Raw genomic sequence first — 22,093 nt, forward strand, 5'->3', positions numbered from 1 at the left:
CCTCATACTGTCTGCTTGAATATACCTTTATTTATTCTCTGTCTGAAATGCTCCGTTTGAGTGCATTTCAACGGAATTGCAACAGAATTGCATTGCCTGGCAACAGTTTGGGTCCATGTTTACTTCCTGTCAGCTGATGACATTCACATACACTGCAACCACGAATAAACTGGGACACATTTAGAATATTTACATTTAAAACTGTGAAATGGTCTAAATATTGTATATTTGTGACATCACAAATGGACCGAAATCCTAACGGCTTGTTTCAAATGCACAATTTCTGAATATGGGCTGTGTGTATTTCTCTGTATATTGAGCGCTTCGATACTTTAACAGTATTTATAAAGCAGTTAAACCTGCTTTATAATATAAAAGACATGAAAATCTTACTTTTTACGATATGGGACCTTTAAATGACAAATATAAAGGTCTTTTCACACCGACAGTGTTTTTTTCATGCGATTATTTCTCACGTCAATATTATTTTTTGAACAGTTGTTTTTAACATGAGTACTTTCACACATAACACGTATGTTATGCGGTGAAAAAGTGGCGCATTTTTTTTGGAATAGGGTCAATTTTCTGATCTTTCGCAACGCAACTAAAGGCATCAACCAATTTTGTTGTGCGAAACGGGTTGAGTTGCACCTATATTTATGAAACAACAACACAAAAGCTCTGTAGTCTGAACCAAAACGGCAAACTTTATTTCTCCTTTTAACCTTGAAAAAGGCAGCCGCTCCATTCCTCCACTCTAACCTTTCACAATAATAGCCCTCGACATATAATATTCGCAGGCAAGTATTTCACATTTTCGTGTTGTTTATTCGTCACGCCCCCCGGTGTGCAACGGCCTTGAGAGTGGTGTCAATTTTCTCATCTATATACATATTTCCCAAAATGTCAAACTATTCTTTTAATTTGAAAATAACATGATATTGTATCTCTCTCTAAACATATTTATCAAAAACTCCTATCTATGGCTCCCAGCTCGATTGTAGAGGTTCCCGTACAGTAGACTGTCTACAAATTCAGCCACAGGCACAGGACACCATCATCTGTCCTTTGCTATTAGGTGAAGCTCCCCGTGGATCTACGTCAGAGGGTTTCCCTTTAAGTCTATCTGTGATCAGCACACGGTCAGTGTAAACATTTGAGGACACCCCACACCCACCAGCTGTCGCGTATACGTTCACTTGCCAGACGTCACACGCAAACACACATACAGTACACGTGTACAGAGGAACACAATCGCATACATCACAGGAAGACACAGAGCCAACATGTGTCGTGCTGCTCTCCACTGCACCTTAAGTAAATGCTTCCTCAGCATCTCATTTCCACTGCTTTTCTTCCTGATATATCCTTAAAGCAGCAGAGGGTAAAATCGGAGTAGATATGATTAAAAAAAGTAATTTTTATTAAACGGCAGTAGTGTATGAGACAGGTAATCTGAAAAAAAAGCATGTGCCTCAGTGTCCTCCTGTGCTCCTAACGGCATATGCAAGATTTCACAGACCGGAGGAAAACAACCAATCAGAGCCGAGCCCGAGCCTTGTCGTCTCTGAGCAGCTGTCAATCACTCGCAAACTCCGATCAAACGGTCAAACTAGGCAGCGCTGATCAAATATGAATCAATATTCTGTTACCGTAATACCTATTTCTTGCCTCAAATGTTTTCAGAAACATCTTGTAGTGTACTGTTTAGCTTTAAAATGAGAAAGTTTGTGACCCAGCCGCCATGTTCAGATCAGTTGAGGAAATACCAAGCACCGCCCACCAGACGAAGCTAACTTCCTCCCTAATTTGACCGGTTGATTGGAGTTTGCGAGTGATTGACAGCTGCCTCCGTTGAATGAACAGCCAATAGGAACGCTCTCTCAATGAAATGACCTGTGATTGGTCAAAGTCAAAAGATTTTTTTAAAGCCTGAAAACAGAGCCAAGAGGAGGTGCAGAAGTCTAGTTATCTCTCAGAACACTTGAATCACAATATGCTGAAAGATTATTATGGAATTTTTGCCCAATGATGCCAAAAACATTCTGCCTACTGCAGCTTTAAGTTTGTTAGCATTTGAGTAATCACTTAACTTTTTTCCCCAGATAACAAAGATGAAAGTGTCACTTTTTTTAACAATAAAAATCACATCATACAGCATGAAATGCAGAAAAAAACACCTTTTTTTTTTTTAGCAAATCCAATCATCATTTGATCCTGGTGTCTTGTTGTTTACAGTGTTTATTGCTATAATCTATCCTGCTGTCTTATCTGACAGTGTGGCTGCTAAGTGATACAAGACAGATCAGAGAAGGGCCAATTCACTATGGGGGCCTTAAACGTGAGTAATGGGCCCCTAAATGAGGGGATCATCATTTCTGTGTAATGGCCTTGAATTTGATCAACAATGGGGGAGGGGTGGAGGGTGAGGTTCGTTATTGATCAGCATGATGATCTTGGGAATTTGATCCCTTTTGTTCGATCTGATTGATTGTAGATCATCTCGGATTCATCTTAACGGACGAATAAACATGTCACGCAGATTTCGGTGTTAACTCTCTGAGTCACTGTCCAAACAGTAACGGAGGAGAGGAGGGTGAGGAGAGGAGAGGGGGGGACACGATGACCGGCTGCGTTTTGTGGAAATGTGCGCATTAACAAGCAGCTTTTCGCTCTATTTGCGTCACGGCTCTCCTGTTTCGTTTGCTCTCTTGCGACTGGCCTCATGCTGATAACAGACAGCTGGGCCGAGAAACACATGAAGCGGAGCGCCGGCGACAAAACATCATAATGGGGTAACTTTATTTGGTTGGCCCGCTAATTGGCCCCTGTTATAAAACAACTGTAATGCAGCAGTGTAATAAAAAAAAAAAAAAAACATGCATCTCCATAATAAGGTTTAATCCTACATATTTATTTGATTAATTTTAATATATTTAATTGAATGAATTATTTATTTAATAATAAATTATGATTAAATTTATTAATTTTATTTTATTATTTAAATAAATTTGTATTTATTTAAACGTATTATTGCCACAAATTTATATACAACTTTTTATGTTTTTTTTCATTGTCTGTTTCTTTTTTTCATATATTAAATAATGTATCCATATTCAGTATTAATATGTTTTTATGAGGTCAAACGGGTTATTATAGTATATTATAGTAGTTTCCATGGTGACTCCTATCAGAAGGAATGATCTTTTAACAGCCTGCATTAGTGACTTAGAAACCCTCCATAAATCTAAAAAAAACACGAGTCTGCTTCTTGATAAACTTCTATTTGGTAGAATGGGCCAAATGGCCTTTGACCTACTGTAACCTGGACATACAAATTAAGGGGGAAAAAGTCATTTATTTATTTTTTATCTTTATAGCTGACTCTAGGGCCATTTTCACCTTTCCTTTGTGTCGTCTCTCCATCATCAATCAGGACCCAATCATGTCCTTGTGTTAGTGAATACAGGGGACAGCCTGTCATCAAAGGGTTAGGGGCTCCCTTATCACACACCGTCCCGCAAATGTAGACCTCAGTCCGCTTTCTCTGTCTCACTCTAAAAACAAAAAACATGTCAACTGGAGCTGTGCGCCTCTGGCTGGTCCTCTGGCTAGTCCTCTGGCTGGTCCTCGGTCTCCAGCTGCGGTGCGTCACCCCGCTGGTTCTCCCGCTGGACAGAGGGACAGCAGCGGGGCGACTGGACGAGAAGCTGGACGCGTTGATCCACCTGAAGGATTTACCTCGAGGAGCGGCGGCTCCGCACAAGAAGGCGCCTCAGTTCATGTTGGATCTCTTTAACGCGGTGACTGTCTCCGATGGATCCAAGAAGAGCCAGAAGGAGATCCTGGAAGGAAACACAGTGAGGAGTTTCGAGGATAAAGGTGAGTAAACTGATCTTCACGAATTGTTTTGTGAGAACAATAAGCCTTACCGCAGCTATAAATATTATGGATTAGAGTGCGTAACTGTTATCCAAACGCCCAATTACGCACGATTACGCGCGGTTTATGTCCCTGTTAAACATTTCATTTTAAAGGCTTTGTTACATTCCTTTATCAAAACATTACTTTTAACGTTTCGAGGATAAAGGTGAGCAAGACTGATCTTCACTCATGGACTACGAATATTTTGTTAAGCCGTACAGCAGCATTAAATGTTATGTATTCGTCTGCGTAATTGTTATCCAAACGTCCAATTACGCACGATCATCATATAGCTTATTTGTATATTGGTAAGAATTCAATTTTTTTATTCTTATTTTATTCTAACGTTTTTATCTATTCTTTTGTTATTATACTGTTTGACTTGCACCAGCAAAACAAAAGCAAATTCCTAGTGTATACCTCTTACACCTGGCAATAAACACCATTCTGATTATGATTATGATTACGCACGGCTTATGTCCCTGTTAAACAGCTCCTATTAAAGACTTTGTTACATTCCATTATCAAAAGATTATTTTTTAGGGTTTCACTAACATATTCTTCCGCCTGTAGGTCATGCTGGAGAGAGGTTTCACTTGTTCAACCTGTCGTCTTTCGGCAGAGAGGAGAGGATGATCAAAGCGGAGTTCAGGTGGTTCAGAAAGAAACAGAAGTTTTACCTTGGAAAGTCATATGGGCCTCATTTCTATAAGGTAAATTGCCTTTTTGGGTGACATTATTTAATCCGATCACATGTAGATGTAGAACTTTTGAATGAGGAAACATCACCAGAGAGCTATGTGACAGATACTTTAGTTATCCTGAGCAGTATTTTGGGGAGTAATCTACCACTCTGACCAAGTGAGAACAGTCATGTTGCTTCAGTGTTTGCAGATATTTAGTTGAAATAGACATTTAACTTAAATTAAACACAGTTTAGTGAACAAAGAGCTTTGTGTTGTGACTATCCAGGTCGATCTGTATGAAGTGCTGGACAGCCAAGTAAAGCCATGGAGAGGAAATCTCATCACTTCCAGACTGGTGCCCCTTTACACACAGGGATGGGAAGTCTTCAATGTCACTCAAACGGTAACACCCTCCATATTTTTTGTTTAATTTATTGTATTTTTAAAAAAAAAAAAATGTTTGTTTATTCTGGTGATTTTTTTTTTTTTACTTCATGCTATAGAGGACAGAACCTGCCAAAAAAATAAATGACTTGTCAAATGAATAAATGTCTTTAAATGTAGCAAAATAATATTAAAAATAAATGTAGCAATTCATTTAGCGATAAAATGTGACATAAATTGATATTTATTTTAATTTGCTTCTTTATTTTGTTATCTTTGTCTTATCTGTTTAATATTTCCCTTATATTTATTTGTGTATTTATTTATTTTGCGTTTATTTGTTATTTATTTATTTTTGCATTTATTTCTTTGTTTATTTTATATTGATTTTTAAATGTATGTATATATTTTTGTATATATGCATTTATTTATTTATGCATTCTTTTCTTCTATACATTTCTTTACACATTTCTTTATACATTTCTGCCTCATTATGCAAATGAAGGGGCTGTCAATAAAATTAAATAAATAAATAAAAAATGCAAAAATAAATATTTACATTTAAAAAATAAATACATAAATAAATGAAAAAGGAAAATTAAACAGAAGTGTAAATAAATAAGAGAATTAAGACAAAGATAAATATATAAAGAAGGAAATTCAAACAGAAATATCAATTTATGTCACATCTTATCAATTAATCAATGGCTACATCTATTTTTAATATTTTTGCTACATTTAATGACATATTTATTTATTTATCGAGTCATTTATTTTGTTATTCATTTATTTTTTTATTTTGGCAGGTTTCATCCTCCATATTATGCAAACATGTATTTAGATCTGTGTTTGATTGCAGTGAGGTCATTTGTTCACACTAAACAGTTACTTCATAAACTTGTCTTCTTAAATATTTCTGATGTGTTTAACCCGTTCAATCTCGTTCTCAATGTCAGGTGTCAAAGTGGATCCGCAACAGTCAGGAGAATAACGGCATCCTTGTAGTGACCACACTTCCTTCTGGGAACTGGATGGAGTCGGTGGTGTCCTCGTCTAAGCGGAACGGAGAGCTGACAGACACTAATGCTTACCTGGTCATATTCTCAGACGACGGGAGGACAGGAGCATCAAACCAGTCCTACCTGGGTAAGGTGATGGGTGTGTGTTACACAGGTTGGAAGATGTTGAACATGGACATGAGAGGGTCATTTATTTAGCATTTAGGTAGCATAGTGGTATGGAACACCAGAAATATCAACATTAAATTCATTTTTAAAAAAATAGATAAATATTAATTAGAATAAAATATATAATGAACCAACAATTTGTGAAATAACTGCAGAAATTACTAAAACTCAAATCATTATTATAAACAATATTTCATCATCCAGTTTCATAATAGCTGAAATAATGTCACTTTTTCTGACAGTGTTGTCACCGCCTTCTCACCTTTCAGCCAATCACATGTCCCCTTGCCTCTCTTAAAGGTGCTCTATAAGATTCCCAGATCATTAATATAGCAGCAAACAACTATTTGCTGTGTAAAGATATAGTGGAGTAATGTGTACCTGAAAAGAGAATGTAATCCGAGTTTAGTTCTATCTGTTTTGTTGACATAGCTGGGCTGGCCGCATATGGTTTTAGGGAATGTTCGTGCATGTGAGCGTGCCCCACTGGCAAGCTCATGGCCGCTGCTCTGCACTGCTCTCATACGGCATTTACAGCTGATAAGGCCGTCCCGACCGATTGCGTCTTTGCGGGAGCTTAGCACCCACCCTCCAGTTTCCCCCAGGTAAACACTGTTAGCTCTGTCAGCAGCGTTGGTGTAGTTTTCACTGTTAGTGCTGTTAGCACCGTTAGCCAGGAGCAGCCGGCTCAGCCGCTGCCATGTTGAGAGCCATGTGGAGGCAATAGAAATGCTCCCAAACTCGCATTTAGCACCTTTAAGCTACCAAGCTCAACAACTGCTGCCAAATTTAGTCACTATATCCTGACAGTAGTGCATGAGACAGGTATTCTGAAAAAAAAATCATATGCCTCTGTGTCCAGAGAAATAGGCATTACAGTAACATAATAGCACTGTTTGATCGGAGTTTGCGAGTGATTGACAGCTGCCTCCGTTGAATGAACAGCCAATAGGAACGCTCTCTCTCTCTATGAAATGACCTGTGATTGGCCTAAGTCTCACGTCACAGGCTAGATTTTTTAAAGCCTGAAAACAGAGCCATGAAGGAGGTGCAGAAGTCTAGTTTTCTCTCAGAACACTTGAATTACAATATGCTGAAAGGTTATTATGGAATTTTTGCCCAATGATGCCAAAAATATTCTGCCTACTGCAGGTTTAAAATAAAGTGTTATCTTATTGTAAAACTTGACATCTTGTTTGAATTCAGCAAATTCATCTGTCTGTCCATTGAATAACACAGATGTCAAAAATGAAATACTTATACTTTATATATATTGCTATTCTAACCCAATGTGATCACCTTCCTCTTTCCAAAGGACAAGCCCAACCTGCAGCGGCAGCACCTGAGCTCCACGACCACCGCAGCAGGAGACGACGTGCATCTCCTGGCTTCCCGCCCCACAGCCGCTCCCAGTCCTGCCAGCGGGTTCCCCTCTTCGTCGACTTTGAGGAGATTGGCTGGTCCGGCTGGATCATCTCTCCCCGGGGTTACAACGCCTACCACTGCAAAGGCTCCTGCCCGTTCCCACTGGGGGGAAGCCTCCGAGCGACCAACCACGCTACGGTGCGCTCCATCATGCACGCGCTCAAGCTCTCCAGCGATGAGGTGGAAGCGCCCTGCTGTGTTCCAGACAGACTCCAGTCCATCAGTTTGTTATATTTTGACGACGAGGAGAACGTGGTTTTGAAGCAGTACGACGACATGGTGGCATTAAGCTGCGGCTGCCACTGACCGGCTGAGCATCTCCTGTATTCTTTAACAGTGGGACAATGAGGGATGGGGAGAGAAAGGGTTTGCTTGAGTTGATTAAAACACTGTATTTTCGTGCCTATGTTTAAATATTGTATTATTTTGAGAAATAAACCAACTATTCCTCAGATATTAATCAGTGATCCTTTGTCTAGTTTAGTCCTGGGATTCCAAAAGGTCTCATGAGATCGTGCCCAAATACATTTACACCAGACTTGAATACCAGAGTTGAAAGTAAATACTGTTGTAGTGACCTTATTTCTTGCTCTTAATCCTGGAATAGTAATGCATTCGTCGCTGCAGGTTGGTAGGGGGTGTTACTTAAAGCGGCAGTAGGCGGAATGTTTTTGGCTTCATTGGGCAAAAATTCCATAATAACCTTTAAGCATAATGTAATTCAAGTGTTCTGAGAGAAAACTAGACTTCTGCACCTCCTCATGGCTCTGTTTACAGGTTTTAAAAAATCTAGCCCGGGACGGGAGACTTTGGCCAATCACAGGTCATTTCAAAGAGAGAGAGCGTTCCTATTGGCTGTTTATTCAACGGAGGCAGCTGTCAATCACTCACAAACTACGATCAATCTGTCAAACTAGGGAGGAAGTTTGCTCCGGCTGGTGGGCGGTGCTTGGTATTTCCTCAACTGATCTCAACATGGCTGCCAGGTCAAAAACTTTCTCATTTTACAGCTAAACACTACAAGATGTTTCTGAAAACATTTGAGGCGAGAAATGGGCATTACAGTAACAGAATATTGATTCATATTTGATCAGCGCTGCCTAGTTTGACCGTTTGATCGGAGTTCGCGAGTAATTGACAGCTGCTCGGAGACGGCAAGGCTCTAGCTCGGTTCTGATTGGTTGTTTTCCTCCGGTCTGTGAAATCTTGCAGATGCCATTAGGAGCACCGGAGGACACAGAGGCACATGATTTTTTTCAGAATACCTGTCTCATGCACTACTGTCAGGATATAGAAATATATATATATATATATATAAATAACTTTTTTTAATCATATTTGCTCCAATCTTCGCCCCCCCCTGGACTTTCCTTAAGGTCTTCTGAAGGGCCTTGACTTGGTGACACTGTCCATGGTAGCCCACCCATGGTAAGGGGTTCATAAGACATCTAATAACCTACCACCGCTTCTTCTCTCGGATTAAGTTTTTAGCTTGCTAGGATATCGGTACTTGCATACTTGGTTTTGATTAGGTTAGAAGGTTAGGTTCAGATTTATTCAAAAACCAGGGCAGGATGAGCAGCTGGATGGTAAATACGAATTGGCCCTTTTGAACCTCTGTAATTCAAAACAGTTAGTGAGGAGATTCGGTCTAGATTTTATTTAAACCAAGGTTCTAATAGTTTTGAATTTTTATTTAGTTTTTATTTTTTTAGTTTTGACCTTTGTTTCCATTTTAGTTGAATTTTAATTTAGTTTTCAGAGTGTGTTTGCTAGTTTTAGTTTAAATAGTTTTAGTTTATTTTTTTTAGGGCCACGTATAATGTCTCAGAAGTATGTAGCTTTATAGACATATAAAATACATGGTTGGAGAACTGTGTAGGAATGGCCATAATGTTTAATCATCACATCATGTCTTTAGTGAAGCAATTGCGGCATAGCGTCATCTCCTGGAATATCAAGTCCATTCAGTTTCTGTGGTTCAATATCACGAGAGTTGACAGATATTTATGCTGTCTCCTTTCTTCGATGGTGCTTTATTATAATTAAAAAACTAAAACTTTACCTTGCTGGAAACTGAAATGAATTTGTTTATTTTTATAATTTTTTTACCCAGGGAATATTGTTTCAGTTTTCCTTTAAGGATATCGTTTTTATTTAGTTTCAGTTTATTAAAAATATTTTTCACTGCTTATTTTTGTTTTAGTTCCAGTTTTAGTTTGCTGTAATAACCCTGATCCAGACAGAAAGAATCGTCCAAACTCACTCTGCATTTTGTCTTGGTTCTTATTTATTTAGTTGTAGAGATTAGTACATTACAGCAACACACAGGCTGTTATTCACTTTCTCATTGAGTTCATTCGTGTCGTTACAGTAACTGACCAATAGATGGCGAGATAGAAGTCTGGTTGAAGACAACAAAACCTACTCCATTATTGTAATTCTGCAGTATCTGGATCAGATCGTGCTTATATTTTGAAAAACGGACACAATGTTATAAAAGGACAATTATAGAACCACTTTAAACCAAAATACAAACATCCTTGTAGAACAATAATCTTTAAAACGACATTGATTCATGAGTTCACTAATTAAATCAGTATCGTTTTTATCAATCAAGGAGTTCATTATCCAATTGTGCACATTTGCACATGCAACATTTGTGACCACATGGGTTTCATTACTTGCTAAGAGCGTTATATAAAAACAATGTCACTTTTATCTGTAATTGAATTATATTTGAATCAACAATCATTCTATTTTAAAGGCATATGCTTTAGATAAAGAATGCCACTGCAGTGAAATGAATGACATCAGTACAATAAAAATCTGTAACAACAGTTGTTTTTTTATTGGAATGGATCACAGACACAGTACAGCCCTGCTTTATTCTAGTTTAGAAAAAATGCCAATGCAACAAACTTGCTAAACCAACTCTTCTTCATGTCCTCTGCATATTAAAAAAAAAAATCATTGCAAAGATGCCAGTTCAAGCTTTTGGACAATAAAAATGAAAATTGTTTTGTATCAAACACATTTACCGGTGCAACTGCAAATTCAACTTTAACATGCAATATGTTTTTACTGTTTAGTTGTTCAGTTAAAATCAATAACATACAAATAAAAGACAATCTTTTAAAGTGAGTTCTATTAGTTTCAAGTATCTCTAATGACAACTTAAGTGACTGCAAACTGTCTGGTGAAAAAAGAAATCTCAAGGCAACAAACTTTGCAGGTAATAAAAACAAAAAGCCACAATACCTGAAAAGCAGTGGAGACTCCAATACCACTTTTGCTGTATATTAGAAACTCTCAGCATTTACAATAAATAGTCCACATTTAAATTCAAGCTTACCCTCTCTGTTTACACGTAAATACATTATGTACATGGATCGCCCATGTCCCTTATCTTTCTCAGAAATTGCACATTATCTTACACATATCCTTCAACCCACATTCAAACAACAGCATTCGACAACAGATATCATTAATTCACAAATTAATTATCTCCTGTCAGTTTACACTCAACTCGTTCCTCCACACAAAACCAATTGAAGCCTCAGTAGCTTCACAAAGCCCATGCAGCTTCTGTGTCACATGTAAGTTAAAGAGGACCTATTATGCTCATTATTAAGTGCATACTTTCGACTAGAAATGTTTACATGCTTTAATGTACAAAAAAAATGCTCTTTTTCTCATAAATTAAACTCTTCGGACTCTGCTCTAACCAGCTTTGTTTGAGGGCGTGCCAAACTAGCCACGAGGCAGGTCATATGCAAATGTGTTACTTGGTGACATCACCACGTTACGGAAGAAGCTGTTCAGGAGCAGTGTTTCTGTGGGGAGAGTAACTCCTTTTGGCGTTGACTTTGGGCTTTGTAACTTTGCAGACCTTTTACATGCACAAAAAACATCATAGGTCCTCTTTAAGGCAAGTTAAGCAATACAAGCGTCAGACACTTAACCGTAAAGGCAAAATCCACCCTGAAATGCTTTAACACTGTTCATAATTAAACAGGTATTGGTAAAACAGTGTAAGCGGAGGGTGGATTCTTCCTTTAAAACCTCATGGCCTATCAGCTCGGACAGTCCAGCTCCTCAGTGCCTAGAAACTCCCCTAACATGTGGTCATGTTGACCATACACAGGCTCTAAATATGGATGTCCCTCCGCACAGTGCATTTGCCTCAACATTGGCTCCATATGAGGGGCTTGGATGGTAGCTTTATGAGCCATGGGAGACAGAGGCACCGGGACAAAGCCATGGTAAACAACCAGAGGTGGGGTCAAAACCCCTAAGGGGGATGCCTGGGGAACAGCACCCTCTGTTGTCCTCGGTTGGACTGGCAGCTGCACATAGCTTCCTGTTTCAGGATCAAAGAAGGTTTTCGTTTTGACTTGTACAGGCATGTCTACAAAGAAGTACTGCCCGGAGTCTGGATCCTGGAGGATCTTACGTTGGGTCATAGGAAAGGACTGCGTAACAATGGTGTGCTCAATGCTCGACTGGCGAGAAAGCTGGCTGGTGTGGCTTGACTGGCGGGAGAGGGTTGAAGGGTGAGGGTTAGGATTAGGGTTAGGGTACGCATCAATACTGTGACTCCTTCTGAATGGGTTGTCTCTGCTCGCCTTGTCTCTGGCTCTGCCTCTCTGCTGAAGCTCGTCCATTAGGGATTTTTCAATGCGCTGGGTCCTCGGATCGAGCTTCTCGTTGACTGACGTATCTGCGCTGAGCCTGCGCTCCACTTTATCTCCTAAGTATCTATCAATGCTTTGTGATCGTTGGAATGGCCTGTCCGACGTGGGTCTTTCGCTGAGCTGAGCTTTGTACACAGGTACATTACTGATGACCCTATCGCTACTGTAGTGTCTTTGCTCTGGCTTGTCTCGATTGTGTCTGTTGCTGCTGCGGCCCTGTCTTTCTGTTGCGACACTGGGTAGTGCTTCATTTTTCTGGGTACTGCTGTCCAACGACTCATGGCTCTGTCTTCTTGTCTTGTGGCGCACGTCTGATCGGTCTCTTCTTTCATGGGGTGGTTGCTCACTCTGGTCATCACTGTTTTTGCCATGGTGACTTTCACTGTGACGATGGCCATCTTCAATCTTTTCTCTGTGATTTCTCTCAATGCTCTTGCTACTTCTATTGCTGCTGCTTTTGTTCTCAGATTTGTCACCCTTGTGTCTATCCACCCGATGTTTGCTGCTGCTTTGAGACGACTTGTTGGAGGACTTCTGGGCCTCCTCCTTCTTCATCCTTCTATTTGCCAGCTTAATGGCTTTGAGGACACCCTTTTCAGATTTGGGTAAGACAACTGGTGGTTTAGGCAGCCCTGTTTGGCTTTCATTACCGCTGCAGGTGGACCCAGACCGTTCACTGGGCACCTTCAACACTCTAGCGTTCATTCCCATCTCGTCGGCTGTGTCAGCTGTGCTGGTTGTTAAGCTCTCCACACCTTCAGATGATGGACTCACCCCAGACAATCTGTCTTCCTCCTGTGGGACAGCAAGGAACACTCCAAATTGTGGTTTATTTGGGATTTCACTTTGTAGATTTGAAGGAGACAGCAGTGGCGGAGGTGAACTTGTTGGTGGAATCTCCTTAGGTTTGATGATTTCTTCAGGGATTGGTGTGCTACCTCTGGTGGCTGGTTCATTAGTCGGAGGGAGCTCTGGAATTTGCTTTACTTGATGTACCTCCTCTCCCCTCTCGGAAGCACTCAGACTCCCTCTTGGTGTCCACGGTTGCACAGTCTTCAACTTTGACTTATTACTGAAAGTGTTGTCTTTGACCTTAAATAAGGCAGGAATCCCCAAAGTTGGTGAGAACATGTTGGAGGGTGACATTGGCATCTGACTATCTTCATCATGAGCTAAGGTTTGATCTGCCTCGGTATCATCTCTTTCTTTGCTGTCAGCGTACAGAACTTCTGTCTCCTTTCGAGGAGAGTTAATTGGACGCTTTACAGCCTCCGGTTCACTTTCATGATCACTTAAAGAATAATAATCCACTTCCGCCCTGTCCGAATCCTGTTTTGTGTTTCGTGAAATATTCCGCAGCATCTCATCGACCTCCTCCACCTCTCCAATCAAGTTCTCTAGAGAGTGGTAAACATTTGACTCTGTCTCAGTATTTCTGTGCAGTGCGCTCTCCACAGAAAAGTAGGATGATTTTGAGGACAAGCTGGCTTGATCAGGTGGGCTCTGATTGACGCTAATGCCATTTACCAATAATAAGGGTGATAATATACCCCTGGGGATTTCACAGAGAGCCTCTGCATCCATATTTATTTCCTCACTAGCTTTATTTATTTTGTCAGGTTCTTCTGCCACTAAATTATTAGTTGCATTGTCATTTGGTGTGTTTAAGTGGTCTGGTTTTAAAGGAGCCTTCCGCTTTACCTTGTATATTTCCTGTGCCCTGGCATTGGTGTTTTCAAATGTGGCTTCCCTTGTTGGGCTCTTATCTGCTTGCAAGTTATTTGCCCTATTTTCGTTTCCTCTAAACTCTGGTGATAAAAACAATCTATTTTCAGCATCAGTTACTGTGATGGATTTATCCCACCTTTCTTTAAAAGGACTGGTTTCACTTTGACCGGCCTCTCTTGTGGACGGGTCACTATCTACTTGTTGTCGCACACCTGGACTCCGCAGCTCTTTTAAGCGTACCTCACCATTTTCACATTTTACATCTATGTTAAAGATATCCTCTTCTACTAAATCTTTCAAAATATCTGTCTCCATAGTAACACTTCCATCTCTTCTACTCCCTCCCTTTTTGCTCCTGGGAGGAACAGGAGGAGCATCCCCGTTTTTGCCATCATTATGGATCAGATTCTCTCCACTTTCTTCAGATATCTGTCTCACTACTTGTCTGTAATTCACTTCTTCTGATTCATAGCTCGGAAGATCAATTTTGTCTTTGCCAGATAGCGCTAACCTACCACCTGATCTGTGAGTCTCACCAAGTCTAGGTTCAGTTTGCGACAGGATCTGTCTCATGTGATTATGGTCTCTTAGATCACCTAACCTCTCTTTTAAAACTTTCTCTTTTAGTGCTAGAGTGCTGTCATTTTGTTTTTCCTCGTCCTCTGTCATAGAGTCTTTCATGGCTTTTTTACGTCGCTCTACACTTGTTACATAACTTTCATCCGCATTCTCATCGAATATTGGATTTGCATCCTGCTCTGTGAATTTATTCTTTCTCTTCTGCCTGTCTGAGATGATCTCTTCAAGTGCCATTTTTGCTCTGTCGTAATTATCATTTATAAGTGCTTTGTTTACTATGAAGTTGGTGTCTACCTTTGTGAAAGTCTCCGGCTTGCTCTGATCCTTCTCTTTCTGTGCAAATAGTTCTCTCTTAGTCGTTGTGTTTCCTCTCATAGACAGCATACCCTTCTTAATATTCCTTAGCTCCCTTGAGATCAAATCATTCTTAGCTCTCGCCTCCTCGTCTATGTTAACAATGCCTAATTTCTTCTTTGCATTGTCGAGAACACGATCGCCAAGCTTCACTCTCTGCAGCTCTTTCAAAGCATGCAAATCATTAATTATATGCTCACTATCTCTAGTTTCTCCTCGTGGCATTGTCTCCCCATTCGCCTCTATTTCTGTGTTCACTTTCAGATCACTTTCCTCAAACTCCTCTCCTTGTTCATCATCCGTCTCTGCATATCTCTGATATTTTATGTAATTGTTCTGTCTGGCCGAGAATATATGTTTGTGTTTGCCCCGTTTCTGGATGGACTCATTTTTATTCGACAGTAAATCTAATTTTGTATCCCCCAAATCCCCATTGGTGAGCTTGTCAACATTATGTGTTGGCTGTTTGTCAAGAGAGAGTTGAATATCAGATTTAGCAAAATTCCTCTTTGGAACTGGCGGAGGCTCTTTCTTGACTTTACCCTTTTTGCCAACCAGTGTTTCTTCATTTCTACTTTGAGATAAAGCATTGTTCTTTTCTGGTACTTCTTTTGAATTGGCAACCTTCTTATCTATTTCTTTCTCCCTCACTTCTTCTACGTCTGAAATGGGCTTATTGATGCTATCTGACTGAGCTGCAGACAGAGCTTTATTTTTGGCTGCGTTAATTGCTTCCCTTGCTGCTCTGATCACATCCATTGTACTCATGGGTTGGCCACTAGTATCTTTTTCCTTAGAGCTGAAGTCTTTTTCTTTAATGTCTTTCGCAGGTCGTTTTGCTTTGTCTGGTACATTTGGTGCTCTTTTCCCTGCTGATACATTTGATGACAACCCCTCTTTCTCAACTGCGTGGGGTGAAATTAGGGGTGAACGATCGTTGTTGACATTTAAAGTATTCGGTGAAAGCCCTGTGTTTGTTGGCGGTGATTTTAGAGAGTGTTCTTTGTTTAGCGTGAGTGGTGAAAGTTCATTTGCCTCGGTTGGTTGGTCTATGTCTACAGGAGCGCTGGGGCTCAGAGGGACTGGGAGATATTTCATATCACTGTCAACAGGGCTGACTTTCTTGTACAATTTCAGAGATGGGTAGTTTTGCTTTTTAGCATTGGGACTCTTGGGCTTTTTCGAGTGTATATTGGGGGAGATCGGATTCTCCTCACCAAGACTACCCGCAGCCTCCCTTTTGGTTTGCAATAGATTTGATAACAAATAATCTCCTGAAAGTGGTCTATCTGTATCATGCTCAGTATGACCAATGGTTGGGGTGCTGTTAGATTCCAAAACAGGACTGCAAACTGTCTGTCCATCTTTGAAAATCGCAGGAGTGCTTAAGCCAGATGCATAGCCCTCAGAGCCAGCTTGTGGATATTTCAGATGGTCTGATTGTGGAGATTGGGCGCCACCCTCAGGCACTTCAAGTGTTTTGAATTTAGGAGGGCTGTATCGGCTTTTCACCCTCTTCCTGTTGTCTTTGAGGTTGAAGAGGATGCTGGAGGCGAGTGATTTGTAGCTGTCCCGCTTGACTGGAGGTTCAGGGGTCAGTTTGGCCTCAGAGTGTGGTCTCAGTGGGAAGTCAAGGGAGGAAGGCGATAGGACAGCATTGAAGATTTCTGATGTTTCCGTTGGTTGTCTGGAGGGAATGAGAGGAGTCATCAGCTGGCAGATGCTGAACGGAGTTGACGCCAAAGAGCTGACTTCCTCAACTGCTTTCACCTCCACAGATCTAGCTTCCTTTTTGGCCAACCAAAGACTTTCATCTGCTGTTTTTGTACTTTTTTCCTGATGTGGTATACCAGCCTGATTGACTGGAATCACACTTTTTGCCCTGGACCTGTTGCGCCTCCAGGGGGCAGCGCTACCATCCCCTCCGTCTGATGAGCACCTCTTCTCAGCCGGAGTAGCTGTGGGCTTTGGCAGGACCTTTGGCGGAGGAGGGGGAGGGATGGATTTAGAAGCAGTAGGAGGAGGGGGCTCAACGGCTGCTTTCTGGCATGACTGTGCCTCCTCTGTGTGCAAAGTCTCTTTTCTGTGTGCCTCTGTCAGCTCCTTGTAAAAAGGCAAGTCGTACCATTTAGGGATATTATCTGTGGGGAGAATAGAGGTGTCCTCTTGGCCAAAGGGAAACCGGTTAAAATCTCTCCATGTTTGGAAAGGGCTAAACTCACTGTGGAGGAAAAAGTTTTTGATGTTAAGTTTCTTTAGTTTGACAGTGGATTTCCCATGTTTGCTCTTTGAGGATTTCCCAGAGGGAGGGGCAGCATCTTTGCCTGTTTTGTTTGAATCACCAGAGTGTTGCCGATGATGGTTCGTGTAATGTTCATCTGTGAGATTGGTGTGATAATCCGGGGAGAATTCCGATAGCTCTCTTTGGATGCTGCGAAGTGCAGACTTATCCCACGATTCCCCGTTAGAGTCTGTCATACCTCCATTTTTGATCAACATCCCCTCACAGCTTTCCTCTGTGGCACTTAATGCCTTGAGGAAAGACGACATATTGGATATATTCTTCTGTTGCTGCTGTTTCCACGGCTGGGCATAGCTTTTGTCAGTTTTGTTTTGCCCTTGCTTTTTAGATTCCTTGTTTTGAGTCTTTTTAAGAGGCTCCCCCGCCAAAGGTTTGTGGCAGCTGAAAGGTGAGTATCCATACAATAACTCGTCATTGTAAACTGCGTCATCTCCAACGCAGAGGCTTCGGAAGGCCCGATCAGTGAGACTGCTGACCTCACGGTCGGTCTCGTCCATGAACAAGTCAGTGAAGCCATTGGGGAAGCGATGGTGGAGCATGCTCCCCACCCGATGGCTCACGTGTCGCTTTTCCACGCAGCTCATGATGTCAGCAACCTTCTTTCAGTCTCGTGCATCACCCGATTTGCCTCCTCTACAGCTCCTGCAGCTCTGTAGACCCTTTGGTTTTCGTCCAGCTCACGTTGGCATAAGGGAAGTGGTGGGATACGTGAACTTCCTAAAACGAGACAATGAAATTAGTGTCGGTGTTCAAAAGTTGTGGCTTTAAACCAATCTACTCACTCGCATATTGTAAACAGTTATCATTCCAGAATTTGTCCAGTTTAAAAACTTAAGAAAAGTTTGTTTGACGATTACTATAAAAAGTTTTGAACTCCGATTGCACCAATGACCTTTATGTACACGATATGTGCCGGCTTCGGGCATGCTGTCACTATGCAGGCAGCAGACAAACACTTCATACCATGCTCTTGGCTATTTTAAGCACTGTATGGTGCCTTAAGCTGTGAGCACTAAGCATACTGTTGGTGGCTATGAGAGCAGCTCCTAGTCCATTTATAGGAACGTTATTAGAAAAGATGAACATTTTCTTTGTTCATGTGTGCCTTTCAAAGGAAAGACCCATGCTTCACAGTGGTCCCTTTCAAATGCAATCATATCTTTTTTCACATTTAATGGGTTGATATCTAGACAATTCCTCTGCAGAGGTCCAGAACAATATTCATGCCTGCAGATTTACACCACAGAGCGCAGGAAATGCATGCAAATCATCACATCAGTCACAGAGCGCCTTAGCAGCTGCTGCTCTACTGTAGCTTATACTTTAGCTATCTGGGTGAGGTCTTAGAATAGCTCATTAACCCATTTATATTTCCTGACCTGGGAGAATAGCCACTGGCATATAACTCAACTCTTCAACTATCTACATAACCATGACTCTCCTTATAAGCAGATGAGGTTGAGACAAATATAAACACAGACATTCTGTGGTGTATTTGATTGTTTCTGTAGACTACATTAAAAGTGTATAGTTTGAAAGCAGTTGTCATGAACCGTTCATCTTCACAGACAAGGATGAATTGAGGAGATGTAGGTGAGTTTACAATAGCCATTAAGAAAAATCATTATTATTATTATTATTATTATTATTATTATTAGAACCGAACAAACCAGGTAATATTGCTAGAACTTAGTGACTTTACTGTATCGTTAGACGGACTTCCAGAATGTTTTGGCTTTCCAGGAGACATTGGTCGCCAACAGTCTACCAGCTCTCATAACCAGAGATCAGTTAGCAACCACGGTACTTTCCCAGCATCTGCTTGTGTATTTATACCCAAGGAATGGTTGCCAAATTAACTATACTGTATTTAGGTGCAACCTTTGGAATATCATTTTATTTATTTTTTTCCTGTGTAAAAATGATATGACGGCATGTATGTGTAATGATTTTATAGCAATAAAATCCAGGGCCCCTTGTGCTGTAGGTCTATTTGGACAGTCTAACCCAAATCTAAAACTTCTTATATCTTACATTCTGTCCACTGGCCCTCAGTATTTTTGCAAACCATCCATATAATCACACTGCTCCCTCACCTTGGTGATAGGTCTTTCATGCTGAGTGTAACCGTCCAATCTAGACCGTGGTATCAAATCCTAGAATCCAGTGCAGAATCACCTGCTGAGAACAAAGTCTAGTTAGCGGTCGTCCTTCATAGCAAACAAACTCTTTTTCTTGAAGTTGCAGCAACAAAGAAAACTCACCAAAGTGAGTCAAGCTCTCAGATCCATGCACTGGTGTGGCCAGGGCTCCTGACAGCGAGCTCAGAAGATACCAAAATAGACGTGCAAGTCGGTGTGGCCAAACTGAGCAGCAACACAGGGTGCAGCTAGCTAGCTCACATTGGAATAACCAGTGGGTGTCGAGTAGCAGGGCAAGGCAGGCCAGCAGGATGAAATGGACACTGTCATTGGTTATTTTTGTAACTAAGCAGTGAGGACCGATAGGCTCCCTCATGGGACCAACTCTTTACCATTAGGCACCTTTGAAAAGATGACAGGGCCTTTGATGAGGCATCAATACTTTGAGTCTTGGTGGGAACTATACAAGCGTTGTCGTGGGGTTGGATGTACTTACCATTAGCTAACATTTAGCTTGTGACTCATTTTGCCTCTGTCACCCAGGGAAACAAGCTTTCTGATATAACCCGTTGCATCACACAACTCCAAATTAGCGCAACAGTCCCTAAAGTGGAGATTGGTAGCTGGATGTGGCTGGATGTCTGCTGACTGATATGACTATGCTGGGGCTGGGCTAATTCCTGTTGGTCAAGCTCTGTTTACAAGGCCGTGTTGTGGACATGAAAGTGTGTGACTGGGTAGTCTAGTTTTAGGACCAATGCAGCTGTTGTTGCTGTGAGATTCAGCTGAAATGGAGGGGGGGGCATTTTGTTGTCTTGTTGCCCTTAGTGAGTCAGAGGAAGTCAATGGATGAGGTCACATGGGAAGGTTGACCCTGTGCATCCCCTAAATGGAGAAAGTGGCGTGTTTATTAAATACCATGTGGCTCAACTTGGTTTTATATGTCATGAGATAACAATATGCATAGCCCCACTGCCTGTATATAGCATCGCCATCATCTGTGGCACCTGTTTCAATATGAGTATTGGCCACAAAATGAGTTTTGAAAGCATGGAATCACAATTTCTGTTGAGCCCTCATTGGCCCCAACAACTCCATGGCTCCGTGCATCCACAGTGTTTGGCTGCGCTCCATCAAGGTGCCATATTTAAGCTGGTCTATTTCTGTCATGTTGTATTTCAAAAAGGTAACAGCCTGCCGTCTCCACCAACTGCACCTTCCACACTTCAGCTAATCAGTCAAATGCTAACCTTGCACCTGTTAGTTGACAAGCTTTACGCAGTAACACATGCTATTTTCTGCAAAAATAAATGGTCTTCAAATTTTATGTTTAATGGACAAATACTGTAAACCTGAACCATGTCTCAGTCAAAGTGCATGCAATCAGGTTAAAAAGGTCACTGTTCTCTCTTGATATGCAATGGACAAAAACATTTATGCAAATCATATACATTTTTTTTTTTATTCCAATAATGTGGTGGGTTCATTTTGACAGGGAAAAGTCCCTGCATTGTTTAATGGAGATAGAATTACTTGCTAAGCTGTGTGGGAATATCATGTTGTGAGCAGAGGTACTGTATGTGAGGGCATTTCCCTTTTACTGTCTGCACTCATGTGTTGCCCAGAATAAGGCCTCACATGGGCCTGCCCCCCCTTACCCACTCCTCTAACCCTTTTCTCACCTTTCTCTTTTTGTCTCCAACCCTCCAACAGCAAATTAAACCCAGTGCTTGCGCCAGCTACCCAGTAATTCCCTATAGGCCTTAGCCAAAAAGCTAACCCATGCTATAACAGGAGTTGGAGTGGAATTCCGACCAAAATCTAACTCTAACAATTCAGCATGTTCGCACAAAAAGGCCTTTCTTGATTTCCACGTGTTATTTGTACAGCATGTATCCTGTACTGACTGCAATGTAAACAAATCCATGTATAAATCCTGCGGTAAGAGTTAGTGATGTCATATAAATAGTAAGAAAGACCATTTATGGCGGAGGGTGAGTAGGTGGATAGGTCCAACAAAGACCGGACTTCTAACCAAGAGACTGTGTTTTGTTTTGGAAGTTAGTGACGATTGTCACGTGACAATTCTCACAATACAGTCTGAGGCAAGTTCATAATTTAGGCTAGCCAATGAGTGAGCTGGGATAGAGCAGATCTGACCAATGAAAAAGCAGGAGACAGGCTCTCTGTAGTGCGTAAACTAACACATGATGAAGCTGTGATGATATATTTTGCTGACTGTTGGCAGCATATAAAATACAAGGCATATTAACCATTTGTAGCTATACCTACAAAAAATATATGCACTGTAATTCGTATATATCGCACAAAATCAATTTGTATGTAATCCACGTAATTATGAGCCGAGAAGTATAAAAAGTGGCATATGCCATGTAGGGAGGTCGGGAAGGATGGGTGGGTCAAAAAAACACCAGACTTTCACCCAGGAGACCAGCGTTTGTATCCTGTGTGAAACCAGAAGTCAACATTAATTTATTTGTCACGTAAATTCCGTAGTTAAGTTACACCACTTCCGTAGTTATTTTAACCCCAACGTTGTCTTATTTGTCACGTAACTTCCGTACTGAAGTAATGCCACTTCCATAGTTATTATAACCCATACCACGATCTTTTCCTAAACCTTACCAAGTAGTTTTGTTGCCGAAACCTAACAAAGTTGTTTCCT

The 22,093-nt window shown here is 41.1% G+C and overlaps 2 protein-coding genes across 3 annotated transcripts; one reads left to right on the forward strand and one right to left on the reverse strand.

Moving 5' to 3' along the window:
• Positions 1–3,199: 3,199 nt before the first annotated feature.
• On the forward strand, positions 3,200–8,170 carry LOC119479568 (bone morphogenetic protein 2-like). Its single transcript, XM_037755333.1, has 5 exons — positions 3,200–3,882; positions 4,498–4,637; positions 4,897–5,013; positions 5,951–6,140; positions 7,497–8,170. The coding sequence occupies exons 1-5, from the start codon at positions 3,573–3,575 to the stop codon at positions 7,910–7,912; spliced, it is 1,173 nt and encodes a 390-aa protein (XP_037611261.1). The 5' UTR covers positions 3,200–3,572; the 3' UTR covers positions 7,913–8,170.
• A 3,242-nt stretch (positions 8,171–11,412) lies between these two features.
• Positions 11,413–19,682, reverse strand: LOC119479499. Of its 2 annotated transcripts, none has more exons than XM_037755172.1 (3): positions 19,531–19,682; positions 19,363–19,444; positions 11,413–17,983 (listed from the first exon to the last, which is right to left on the reverse strand). In XM_037755172.1, the coding sequence occupies exon 3, from the start codon at positions 17,848–17,850 to the stop codon at positions 11,683–11,685; it is 6,168 nt and encodes a 2,055-aa protein (XP_037611100.1). In that variant the 5' UTR covers positions 17,851–17,983; positions 19,363–19,444; positions 19,531–19,682; the 3' UTR covers positions 11,413–11,682. The 2 variants fall into 2 exon arrangements, with proteins under 2 accessions (XP_037611100.1, XP_037611099.1); XM_037755171.1 differs by having other exon boundaries at positions 19,363–19,447; positions 19,531–19,680.
• Positions 19,683–22,093: the final 2,411 nt, after the last annotated feature.

The sequence above is a fragment of the Sebastes umbrosus genome, chromosome 20 (assembly GCF_015220745.1).
Source record: "Sebastes umbrosus isolate fSebUmb1 chromosome 20, fSebUmb1.pri, whole genome shotgun sequence".
Classification (NCBI taxonomy): domain Eukaryota; kingdom Metazoa; phylum Chordata; class Actinopteri; order Perciformes; family Sebastidae; genus Sebastes; species Sebastes umbrosus.

Excerpts from the sequence above, each read along its gene's own strand:
- LOC119479568 (XM_037755333.1), top strand. The coding sequence starts at position 3,573 with ATGTCAACTGGAGCTGTGCGCCTCTGGCTGGTCCTCTGGCTAGTCCTC. Across the intron at positions 3,883-4,497 it reads GAGGAGTTTCGAGGATAAAG|GTCATGCTGGAGAGAGGTTT; the intron begins GTGAGTAAACTG and ends TTCCGCCTGTAG. Across the intron at positions 5,014-5,950 it reads TCTTCAATGTCACTCAAACG|GTGTCAAAGTGGATCCGCAA; the intron begins GTAACACCCTCC and ends TCTCAATGTCAG.
- LOC119479499 (XM_037755172.1), bottom strand. The coding sequence starts at position 17,850 with ATGAGCTGCGTGGAAAAGCGACACGTGAGCCATCGGGTGGGGAGCATG.